Below are 12,633 nucleotides of genomic sequence, written 5' to 3' on the forward strand. Positions count from 1 at the left end.
TTGGGTGGTTGTGAAGTGAGAGATGTATATGTTGTGTGCTCCAGTCTGCTGAAGTGTGAAGTAAGGTTGGGATGAAAGTGTCTCTTAATTTATTCAGTTGTTTATTTATTAATTAATTAATTCATTCATTCATTAATTCATTTATTTTATTTTTTTTTATCTATTTTAGAGGTAGACAGTGACTCATTCACCAAGGACTAGTGATTGATATTTCACCAATTAGCAAGGTTGTAAACACATATCATAAGGTAAAAACAAATCTGTATCAAACATATTGCCATGCCAACCTGTGCTGATATTATCACCTTGATTTATTTTTCTTCTTCCAGGACCATGATGAGTGATGATGAGTAATTCCGGTGGTGAGAGCAGCCTAGGCTGTGGAAGTTCCTCTGAATGTTGGAGTGAGGAGGCTCATAGACACTTGGAGCTGCAGGTATTGCAGAGCTGCTGCTATAGTTCCCCACCAGCCAGCAGTCATCAAGGGCACTGAGGGAAGGAACAGTCCCATCTTGCACCTGACAAAGACTGAGCTTTAGATGAGGACTTGTTGTTCATTAAGGAGAAGCTTATGTCAAAATCTGGAATGTCACTGAATGAAGATAATCCAGAAACAACACCACTTAAAGTTATAGAGAAGGCAGACACAGCACACACTGGCCCAGAGAGTGGCAGTGGTAGTGAAAGTGATTACCTTGCATCTGGCAGTAAAACACAAATGGATAGCACAAAGAACTCAAAAGTCACCGCCACTGAGAGTAACACAAAAAGGTCTGCCGAGTCAAAGGAAGTAAAAGTCACTGCTTCTGGGAGTGAGGATAGCAAAGGGAAAGCTAGGGGCACTGACACATCAGATAAGGACCAGACAGGAATACTGACTGAAGGCTTCTGTGGGTTTGAAGATGCTGAGAGTCCCATTGTAACCAGAAGCACCAGAGAAGCAAGCAGGAATGCAACAGCCATTCTGACTAAAAAGTCCTCTTCCAAACTAGACAAGAGTGAGAGGAAGAGTGATTCTCCCCCAGATTTGGTGCTCTTCCTGAAGGAGGGGAGGGGACGTGCACAGAACTACAGTGACCCACCCAGGCTTGACCCAGAGAGCATAGCCACTCGTAGAAGGACAAGGGTGCCTGAAGACCCACTGGCACTGATTTCTAAAGCAAGACCAACAGTGCCAGCAGAGAAAATTAAAAAAGACCAAAAGGAAAGTGGCAAGAAAGAGAGGAAAGCCAAAGTGATGGAGACACCAGAGTCTTTGAAAAGGCTAGCAAGGGAAGGAAGCAAAGCAGGACATTTGAGTGGGAAGGAATCTTCAGATAGTGGTAGTGAGGAGAAGACTCTGAAAAAGACATACAGTAAAGGTGCTGCAGAGGGTGACATTAAGGTGAGGTCTAAAGAAACTTCCACAGGATCTGAAGAGGAGCAACCTGGCAACATCAGTAGAAGAAGCACCAGGGGAAAGAGGAACTCCACTGATGAACCAGAAGAACTTGTTAGTGAAAATCCAAGGGCTAACCCACCTGCCAGAGACTTGATTGACAGCCATACAAGCTATTCTAACCTTGACACCATCCTTAATAAGATGACCAAGAACAATGCTGACAGAAGGATTCCTGTTGTGATTATGTCAAAATCTGAAAAGGGACTTAAAAATGATGCAGCCAAACCTAAAAGTAAGAAAAAAGCTCCATCTGATCAAAGCCCAAACACTGCAGTCCTAAAGATTGCTTCCATGGCTCTTCCACCCATCATGGCAATGAAACCCAGTGGCACACATGATGAATCCCATTCCAGTGATGAAGCAAACTCCAAGCCTTCTACACCAGAGGTCAACAAATCTGTGACCAAACCATGCAAAGACACTGGTATGGATTCAGAAACTGATCACGATATCATTGTTCTGAAAGTTACTAGTGATACAAAACCTGAAGAAAAAGATACATTAGCTAAAACTAAGGATAAGACAGTTAGCAACATTCCCAGTGAGAGCAGCAGTAATGCAGCTGAGAAGATTCAAGTGAAGCATACTATTGTTGACACCACTAGCAAGGAGCAAGCTAAGACTGATAATGTACCTGGAGCTCAGGAGGCTGCAGCTGGTGGATCTTCTCAGCCAGCAGTCTTGAGAGCAGTTCAAGGAAATTCTTCTATTAGATTTAATTCTGCACCTCTCAAATCAGGCTTGGTCTCAAAACCAATCAAGTCAAGTTTAATAATTTCATCTGTTAATCCAGACTCAAGTAATCCACCTGTCAGGCCAAGACCGCTGCCCACACCCATCAGGCCTAATCCATTTGTACCACACGGCAAACCAAAGCCAATCATGTCATCCATCAAACCAAGCCCTGTCCCGTCACCCATCAGATCAGGGCCAGTCATGCCATCCACCAAGTCCAGTACAGTCACTTCACCTGTCAAGTCAGGCACAACCTCTTCACCTGTCAAGTCAGGCACAACCTCTTCACCTGTCAAATCAGGGATGGTGTCTTGTACAGTGACTTCACCTGTCAAGTCAGGCACAATGACTTCACCTGTCAAGTCAGGCACAGTGACTTCAGTTGTTAAGTCTGGTACAGCAATTTCACCCGTCAAGTCCAGTATCACTTCATTCATTAAGTCCAATACAGTCATTCCACCAGTCAAGTCAGCCACAGTGACTTCATCCATTAAGCCAGGCATTGTCACTTCATCACCTAAGTCAGTTTCTTTGCCCATGAAGTCGGGCACTGTCACTTCATCACCCAAGTCAGGTCCTTCATCCATTAAGCCAGGCACTGTCACTTCGTCAACCAAGTCAGGTCTGTCTGTTAAGTCGGGCATTGTCACATCATCACCTAAGTCAGGTCCATCTATCAAGTCAGGCATTGTCACATCATCACCTAAGTCAGGTCCATCCATCAAGTCGGGCATTGTCACATCATCACTTAAGTCAGGTCCATCCATCAAGTCGGGCATTGTCACATCATCACCTAAGTCAGGTCCATCCATCAAGTCGGGCATTGTCACATCATCACCTAAGTCAGGTCCATCCATCAAGTCAGGCATTGTCACATCATCACCCACCAACCCAGCCGCTGTCATGTCTCCCATCAGTCAGAGTCAGAAGAATCCTCCATTCATGGTAAGCATGTCTCAGATAGTCACCTTTGGAGGTGTGAAAGGGTCAGCCAAGATGACAAACTTCACACCCAGCAAGATGGGTCTCAAAGTGCCTTCCACAAAAGGAACATCAACTGCTCAAAATCTCAAAAGAGATATTGCCCCCAAGCCTGAGTCTTGCACCAACACAGATTCAAGTATGGGAGGAGATAAGTCTCAGGGTGTACAAGCTTCCATTCAGCCAATGCCAAGCTGCTCCTCCCAGAAGGCAGCCATGCTGGATTACACAGACATAGAGACACAGGAGGTGGTTCTTGGTGAGAGTGATGATTCCAGTGGACAGATTGGCAGTGTAGGTGATATGCCAGAGAGTGATATGCTGGCCCATGAAGATATGGAGAGCAGCAGTGAGGAGGACACTTTTAAGGTGCCTGAGCTTTCTATTCTCTCAAAGAAGGATTCTCTGTCTCCTGAGGGCAGAGTTGCTCTGGACCACTCTTACTCCTCAGGAGGCTCGGCCACCACTCGAAAAAAGTCTCCCAGTACTTATGAAAAGAGCTTGACTCCACGCCCAGTGTACAGCAATGCCAGTACAGCCAAGAGGTCCATGGATATAATGCTCCATAATGATAAGATAAATATTCTGAGACAAATGAGTCAGATCTTTAATGATGAAAGGCCACCTCAACAAATTTTCAATGATGAAAAGACAGTCCAGTCTGAGGCAGATATCACTGTATCAAGTTCTGATGGGGAAGAAGAAGAAGAAGACGAGGAAGAGCCCAATGTGTGTGTGACAAAAAGTAAAGAAAATAGTTCACTCATCAAATGTAGCTCAAAGACTCCCAAAGGCAACACTAATGATTCTGCTAAGAAAGGCACAAGTCCAGGACAAACATCCAAAGCTAATATTGCCAATGAACATGACTCCCTCTTCTCTGAGCACACACCCAGTAAATCCTCAGTTGCAGAGGCAGAGCCCAAGGAAGCAGGAGACACTGCCATGCCAACTGATGCTGACACTTCATCCAGCAGTGCATCATCCAGTTCTAACAAAGAGAACGGCTTTGGAGTTGAACCTACCCCACCGCCAAAGGGGAGGAAAGGAGAGAATACATTAGAAAATGATGTTCCAATTAATTTAGATAGTCCTTTTCTGGGATTTCCAGACCCTGATCCCAAGGTCCATCATGTACCTGCTTACTCTGTTGCCCTCAATGAGAGGATCTTGGTGCAGAGCAAGGTGGGCCCTGTTGGGGAAATGATTGACATCGTGGATGGCTTCTCCTTCACCTCATTTACCACAGAGCAGGAAATGATGTCCTATGATGGCACATGCAGTGGCAAGAGTACCAAGGCACACCGTCAGTGGCTGAAGAAGCGGAGGAAGCGACGCAAGAGGTTACTGAGATATAAGAGAATGCGACCTGGGGCTCGCAAGGTGCCAGCAGAGCAGGTAACATCAAGTGTGGCCACCAGTGTTGCTTCCTCGAGAGACAAGGGCAGTGCTGCTGATTCTGGGGCTTTTGCCAGGTAAGAGTTGAATTACTTTTTTTTTTGTCATTATTGGTTGTTAGTACAATATTTATTCTGTCATGAAGATTTGTTTTGCATTTACAGTTACAATCTGTGTGTTGTGTGTGTGTGTGCAAATGCATGCTCTGCTTTCATTCTTTTATTTATTTTTTTTTTTTTTCCCCTTTCATTCCTTCTGATCCTCAATATGTTCTTAATTTTTTTCCTAGTTTTCTTCCACATTTCCATATTTCCTTTGTGTTTGCAGTGCACATGAGGAAGAGGTGTGAACATTTTAGAGAAAAGGAGAATTTTGAAGCTTAATACATAATTGATAAGGAAGTGGGAAATGAATAATAACAGTAATCCTTTTTTTTATAACTTATTCTCTACATCAGTCGACATTAAGCAGTTAAACTTATACACATATCTTAGAGTTTTGCCGTTGGTTATAGAGTTCTTATATTTCTGTCACTTTTTCAAGAGCAATAATGTTGCAGGCATTCTCTCTCTCTCTCTCTCTCTCTCTCTCTCTCTCTCTCTCTCTCTCTCTCTCTCTCTCTCTCTCTCTCTCTCTCTCTCTCTCTCTCTCTCTCTCTCTCTCTCTCTCTCTCTCTCTCTCTCTCTCATGTATTTTCTTACAAAGGTTGAAGTAGATATAATGCATAGTGATTTGAGGAAAAATTAGGGATTTCTTAGCTTGCAAGAAAAGTGAGTTTGGATAGACATGAAAATTGTTATTTGATGGTGATGGTTCTCTATGAGACACCACTAGAACAAGTATTAATCTCATTCTCTTTCTTTTTCAGTGATGACTTGGACATGTTTTTAGACAAGAATTCACGTCTGAATATCAGTTACCAAATTCCTAAGTGCAAGTAAGTAATGAATTAACTGTAGAGCTTACAGTACCAGCATTGATTTGTTTAATGTGCCCACTGGTGTTCCTGACTTGTTGATGATATAGTGTATAACAAAGCTTGGTGCCACATATATGTAAAAGAAGTGCAGGGGAAAAAAAATCTAGATAAAGCAAAGGAATTATTAGTGTTAGTGTGACATTGCTAATGTAAATGAGCTGGAATAAAGGAAAATTTGGATTTGTAGTAATAAATTGGACTATTATTGTTCTCCACAACTTGTTTTAATATTAATTTATTAATTTATTCATTTATTTAATTATTCATTCATATATTAATCTATCTTTTAATTTATTTCATATGTAGTGGTTGTGTTTATTGTACTGAGACATGCTTACAATGAACATAAACTGTGAACTTTTCATTCACCACCAGAGTCACAGAAGAGGGAGTGTCAAAGATTGATGAAGAGGAGTTGCTGGATCCCACGCCACCAGCCCCACCACCTCCATCTCAGGCCCATCCTCCTACATCCATTGCACCAAGCTCTCCTCCTCCACCACCTTCTCCCTCTCCACCCCACACACCCCCAGAGATGGCACCTCCTGAGACCAAGACTGCCATGGGTGTGAACCCCAACACCGGCGCCTTGGAGCAGCACGTGGTGGAGAGTGCAAAGACTGAATCAGTTGACCAGTATGAGGAGGTGAATGCTATTGACATACTTTACCCTAAGGAGAAATACAAGTACTACTACAACAAGGAGCTTTGTAAGGAGACGAAAGCAGACGCTTCTGATGTGTTTGTGCGCAGGGCTGGGAAGTTAGTGCCCCTCTCCACTGTCCTCAAGTCACAGAAAAGTCCTTTACCTGAACCTACCCCCAAAAAGTCAGTAGAGCTTGTTTATGTCTATGACGGGGGAAAACTTCTAACACTGGGAGGCTCACTGACAAAAATCAATCCCTCAAATTCTGATTCAGTGCGTGCCAGGGTGGTGCTTCCTATAGGTGTACCTCCAATCCAGAGAGGGGAGACTGTGGAATCCATGGCCAGGAAGGTTCAGGCAGTGGAGATCAATGAGGACATGGCCAAATTTGCTCTCTCGGCACTACAAAGCTCCTACCTGAAGTCTGAAGAGACAGTAGAGAAGAAACCTGATGGTGAGGAAGAGAGTCCACCTGTTCCTGGATCAAGCTCAGGTGTAGAGGAGAAGATGGAAGTAGATGAGCCAGAGGCAGCCCCTGTGGAGAAGATGGAGCTCACCATCCCCAAGGTTGCTCCTGTTCCAGTTCCTCCAAAGCCTACCAAGATAAACATCCTGGATATCATTGCTGCCAAGCTGGCCATGTCAGATGAGGAGAGTGATGGAAAGGATGAAACTGAGGAGAAAGAGAAAGCTGTTGATGTGAAAGATGCTGAAGGTGATGTAAAAGAGGATGTAGTGAACATAAAAGAAACTTCTGGTGACAGAAAAGAGGCTGTGAGTGATACAAAGGAAGCTTCTGGTGACCTTAGAGAGGGAGCCACCAAGCCTTCAACTGTGGAAGAAAAAGAGGAAGCTGCAGTTAAAGAAGAGAATAAAAATGTTAAAACTTCAGAGAATAGTAAGGATCTCCTTGTGAAGCAAGAGGAGCTTGAGGAAGAGAAGTCTGAGGGCACAGCAGCAGTAAAGCCCCAAGACCTGGAGGAAGGGAAAGCTGCAGAGCCCAAGGTTGAGGTGAAACAGGAAGGAGCAGCACCAATTGAGATTTTGTTGAGTGATGATGTGGATGATAAAGGTACGGAAAAAGACAGGTTAAGTCGCACTACTGCGGCTGCTGACTTGGTGGATTTGGATAAAAAAGTGGACAGAAATGAAGTGATTTTTGTAAAGGAAAAGAGTAAAACAATTGAACCTGAACAGTTAACAAACAGTAATACTGTGAGTGATGTCTTGGTTGTGAAGGAAAAGTTTACATCAAAGGAACTTGTATTGCCAAAAGAAGAAAAAGGAGAGGAGGCTTTAAGACTTAAAGGAAAAGACAGTCTGAGTTGTGAAAGCTCAGAAAAGAAAGGTACAGAGATTAAATCCTTAGTATCACATGAAGAAAAGGAAACAGTGTCTTTATGTTTAGAAGATGAAGAAAATGTGAGTAAGGTCTCACAACTCAAAGGTGATAAAAGTGAATTGGGTACTTTGGAGAAGACAGAAGAAAGGAAACTCACAACCCAGGAAGAAAATAAGGAAAGTCATGTAGAAAAAGACTCAAACAAAAAAGGATCAAACCTAGACTGCATTAGCAAAAATTCAGTGGAGAATCTTGAAAGAAAGAAAGTGGGAGCAGTAGAGAAGGCAGAGACAAAACAAAGAAAAGACTCAGCCCTAAGTGAAGACAAGACAAGCACAGAAACAGTATCTGAAGCAGTATTAATTTCCAAGACTGGTACAAATACACCATCAGAGGCCTTCAAGGAAAGTGCCCAAGGGAGCACTGGTGGCAAGGACAACATCACACCACCAGAGCCTGTTATAAGTGTGCCAGGTGCTGGGTCAGGAACAGAGAGTCCCAGAAGCACTGGGCTGTCTTCATCACAGGAGTCTGCTGACAGGATGGACCTTGAGGAAAAGGAAGAGTTTTCTGAGTCAGGCACTCCAGATACTTTTCGAGTGGACATCAAGACTAAGGTATTCAAGAAGAACATGCACAGGTTCCCCTCACTATCACGTGAAATGAAGCGCCTCAACATGAACTTTGTCAACTTTGTACCACCCCATGAGGTAAGGCTCTTCATGTCCTTCTACCTGTATGTCATATTTAGGTGTGACTCTCTCTCTCTCTCTCTCTCTCTCTCTCTCTCTCTCTCTCTCTCTCTCTCTCTCTCTCTCTCTCTCTCTCTCTCTCTCTCTCTCTCTCTCTCTCTCTCTCTCTCTCTCTCTCTCTCTCTCTGTGTTGAGTAGTAATTCTTGGAAGTATTGCCCCCTGACTTTGGGTTTCTTTACTGGCATGCAGAAAACAAACTGTTGTGTATTTAAGTATTTATTTTATGAATTATTACTTTTTGTTTTTCTTCCTCTGTGTAATTAAAATTGCATTGCATATTACTTGCATTGCATGATACCATATTGTTATGGCTTCATAGCATTTTACCATCCATTTATGTCAACTTTTCAACATAGAGGTAAAAGAGTTTCTTTATCCCTTTCCCTAACAGTCAGTCCCAGAAGAAGAGGAAACAGTCATCCCAGAGATGAAGGAGAACTGTACCAATGAGCACTGCAAGCTGGGCTGTGTCTGCGACTCACTCCTTTGTCACCGCAAAAGTAAGTTGCAAATTCCTACTGTTTCTAGATTTAATTTTCATTTTGTTTCCTTGTGTTGCTTTTTTGATAGAGTTACGAAGACTACATGGGGGCAAATTTGATCTTACTTTATGAACTATTTCTTCTTTTAGGAATGACATTGGTTTTAGTTATTCTTGCTTTATTTGTTATTTATCTTACGAAAAGTTAAGGAGTACAACTGGAACATTGACATATTTCAACCACTATACTAAGCAGTGCAGTTTTGCATCACTGTATCTTTCACAATCTTCAATATCTTCATTAAAACCTCCTCAGGTGTAGAGCACTGTGGCCGTGTTGAGTGCATGTTTGACTGCACTTGCCGTGATGAGAGCTGGAAACTTCCATCTGGCTCCGGGAGAACCATGAACGCTGTGTCCATCTTCAACCTTGACAGGGAGCAGAAGGAAGGATTGGCACTCAGAGAAAAGGTTTGTGCATCATATTTAACAGTTAGAATACATTGATGGAGTGAGGAGAGTGTAGATGCATAAGGGAAGAAATGTCTCAAGAGGAAGGAAGAGTGGTTGAACTTGATAATGATGATTGGAGAGCTGTTGTGGATGCGTGATTGGAGGTGTGGGTTTGTAGGCTTCATTGAGATGTTTTTTTGTATGTAGTCCCATCATAAAGATCAGGCCAGCTGCAGTGAATGGAATGAGTGTGTTGTGGTGCAGGAGTAAACTAGCTCTGCTGTTGGGCTGTGATAAGAAAGTTGCCATGTATTTTCATAATTGATCTCTGTGAACTTACTTGGTGTAGTGAGGATTGATGCTTTCTCCATAGAGGCATTCAGGTTAAAATGTGAGGAAAAGTACATGAATGTGAATGCGTGTATGTCTTGTCATGCATAACTTTCTTTAAGTGAGATGTCATTATGGTGCATAGATGTATACTAAACAGATTTTTTTCCATCATAGTAACTTCATGTTATTATATCATCACATAATGCTTGAGGAAACCTAATTTGTTTTCAGGACTTTAGAAGAACTGTTATTCAGACGGGATCTGAGGTGATATTGGTTGGGGCTGAAAGAAAGAAGAGAGAAATCAGGTTACCTGGAAGGTATCGGGAGTCAATTTGGACTGACTCGGACCTGGCAGGAGACAGCATGAATAACCCTCCAGATGTCTTCTTGGAGCCAGGTACTCCATTACTTGAGCCTCCAGATTGTCCCTTGCTGCCAGGTATTCCATTTTGTGTTTACTGACCGTAGTTTGTCGCTCCATTTGTATTGGAGTTTTGTGGGCCAAGGAAACCTAGATACAGGTTTGAAGAAACCAAATGTGCCTCATACTCAGTAATAATGTCAGGAGGAGGAGCAAAATGAATGGAGATGCAAGCTTCATTGCAAATACAAATATATGAGTTTCACATTTTTTATTTTTATTTTTCATTTATTTATTTATTATTTATTTACTTACTTTACTTATTTATTTGTTTTGTTATTATAATAATTTCATATTATTAATGGATAAATTCTTTGCAACCCATATGCTATTACCTTCTGCATGGTTTGAGTCTTGATCAGAAGCTGGACCTCTGTAGATGAAACAGGAAACTAGGGTATTTTTCTGCAACTGCTCCATGACTTGAAGTGTCAGTAGTCTCTGTACTTTTAGATTTTGTACAAAATGAGGTACCTATAGTTGCCATGCTCTTCAGTTCTATACTAAATTAGGTATCAAACATATTGACACATACACAATCCGACTAAATTGAGATGCTCACTAAATGGTCACTATGTATTCCACTGTTGAGAGTTGTATTTTATCTTTTACAGACTATCCTGGTATTCCACTGTCTGAGGCTTCAAAATACATCAAAAAGTTTAAGCTGAACATTCCTTGGTATGACATCAAGGGTATCAGTATTTGGTGCATGGATCACTCCTGTTATGACTGCAGATGTCTAACTGATCCTGCATTTTATGGCACAGTCAGAGCAGAGTCCTTCAGGAAGAACTTATTTTCAAAAGCAAAACCAGACCCTGCTGCACCCCTGCCTCCTCTCGAGTCCAACAGTGTACAGGACCCCTCACCTGAGTCCAGCAGCGTGATGTCCCCTCATGAGGCCAACAGTGTGATGAAGTCTTTAGATGAGCCCACTGCCTCCACATCAAGTGCCTTGCTTGACTTTGAAGAAGCACTAAAACAGAAGAGCAGTAAAGGGGAAGCATGTGAAGATAAAGAGTTGAAAAAAATGGCTGTTGTAATTAATCCAAATTGCAGTATTGTGAACATCATTGTCAATAATTCAGAAACCCGACGCAAATATACCTGGAAATTGAAAGAATGGTATCATTGTACAGATGAGTATTCTGCAAGGACAGCTGGATATACTAAGAAGAATATAACAGAGGAAACCAAGAACATGACCCTCACTGGCCTTGCTGCTCGAGACACCACACCAGAACAGATTGTCGAGTCAGTTGTGAGAAGTCTCAGACAGCAAAAATCATCTGATGAAGTAAAGCTTCCAGTCTTACCATTCAATAATAACTTTGAACCATTTATGGGTGACTCTTTAATAAATTTACAAAATGCTATAGGATTTAACCCAAGTGCTAGCAAGAAATCCATAAAAACTGAAACTTCATACCCAGTGGTAGACTTAACCAGTGGTAATGAGGGCACTAGCAACTTGCCTAAGTGCCCTGCAAAACCACGAAAGAACACAGGAACCAAAACCAAGAATGCAAAGGGAGTCACAAAGAGGAAATTGAGTGGAGCTGTTGAGCCAGTGCCAAAGAGAGCACAGTTAACAAAATCTGACGATAGAATAGGACAAGTAGGCAGCAGCAGCTTCTCAAAAAGCTACCAGTCAAACTCAAAAGAGAGATCAGTTTCTGAACAGAAGAAAAAGACTCTGTCATTGCTGGAGATGATGGTTGCTGAGGAAAACAGAGGAGAGCTGGAGCTTGATCTTTCTGAGAATATCCCTGGAAATGCTCTGCTTGTTGCTGAGGCACGCTTCAGGAAGCTCATCAACATGAACATTATTGGAGTTGTTGGAATCAACAAAGCTGGACGGTGAGCTATTGAGATATTAGGATAAGAGTGTTAAAAGTCAAAAAGAAAATGCACTGACATATACTTTTCAGTATGCCTTCCTTTTAGTTTACCTTACTTTTCTCAGTTAACTTCACTTGAGAGTAGAATATGAAGCTAGGAGTTAAGATTTTTGTGACTCAGATTTGTGCTGTGTGTATGTGCATGTGTGCATTTGTTTGAATATTTAAGATCATAAGGAAATCTTTCTTGGAAATGGAGTAAAATTAACAAACAACTTTAAGAAAGTGGTTTGATGTGAATGTGAATAAAGTATTGTGTAAAAATGTGTATGTAAGACATATTTGTTCTGTTGTTTCCCTGATTTCATATAGTTTATTCCTGTTGCTACTCCAGATGCATCATTGGGACTGTGGATTCTGATGAAGCCCTTCAAGTGATGCACCAGATTCAAAACATGATCAGGAACAGCACCCTTGATGTAGGACCAAACATGCGTGAAATATTTTTCCCTCCTCCTTATGTTGGGATAAGACCAAGGTAAGTAATTGTCTTCATATGCTAGTTAAAAAAAAAAAAAAAGGTAAATTTGTTTACCAGACCACTATCATTATCAGGAAGCTGGTCATTTGTATACCAGGCCATTATCATTATAAGGAAGCTGGTCATTTGTATACCTGGCCACTTACCATTTATAAGGAAGCAGGTCATTTGTGTACCAGGCTGCTATCACTGTAAGGATGGTGTTTCCATGTGTACATTCACATAGTTTGTGGAAAGATGTAGAAGTGAGGGAAAGGCAAGTAAAGCAATATATGCAAAAAG

General features: G+C 41.9%; 1 protein-coding gene across 5 annotated transcripts in view; it reads left to right on the forward strand.

Annotated features, from left to right (window-relative positions):
* LOC135093183 (uncharacterized) overlaps positions 1-12,633 on the forward strand; it is a 29,510-nt gene that overhangs the window by 5,443 nt on the left and 11,434 nt on the right. For 4 of the 5 annotated variants that reach the window (XM_063992152.1, XM_063992154.1, XM_063992155.1 and 1 more), the window contains exons 2-9: positions 330-4,632; positions 5,424-5,492; positions 5,910-8,232; positions 8,667-8,775; positions 9,073-9,227; positions 9,774-9,984; positions 10,581-11,829; positions 12,205-12,348. In XM_063992152.1, the coding sequence (XP_063848222.1) occupies positions 572-4,632; positions 5,424-5,492; positions 5,910-8,232; positions 8,667-8,775; positions 9,073-9,227; positions 9,774-9,984; positions 10,581-11,829; positions 12,205-12,348 (8,321 nt within the window). In that variant the 5' untranslated portion in view covers positions 330-571. The remainder of the gene's footprint in view (positions 1-329; positions 4,633-5,423; positions 5,493-5,909; positions 8,233-8,666; positions 8,776-9,072; positions 9,228-9,773; positions 9,985-10,580; positions 11,830-12,204; positions 12,349-12,633) is intronic. The other variant, XM_063992156.1, reaches the window with a different exon arrangement.

This window comes from Scylla paramamosain, chromosome 42 (genome assembly GCF_035594125.1).
Source record: "Scylla paramamosain isolate STU-SP2022 chromosome 42, ASM3559412v1, whole genome shotgun sequence".
Taxonomy (NCBI): domain Eukaryota; kingdom Metazoa; phylum Arthropoda; class Malacostraca; order Decapoda; family Portunidae; genus Scylla; species Scylla paramamosain.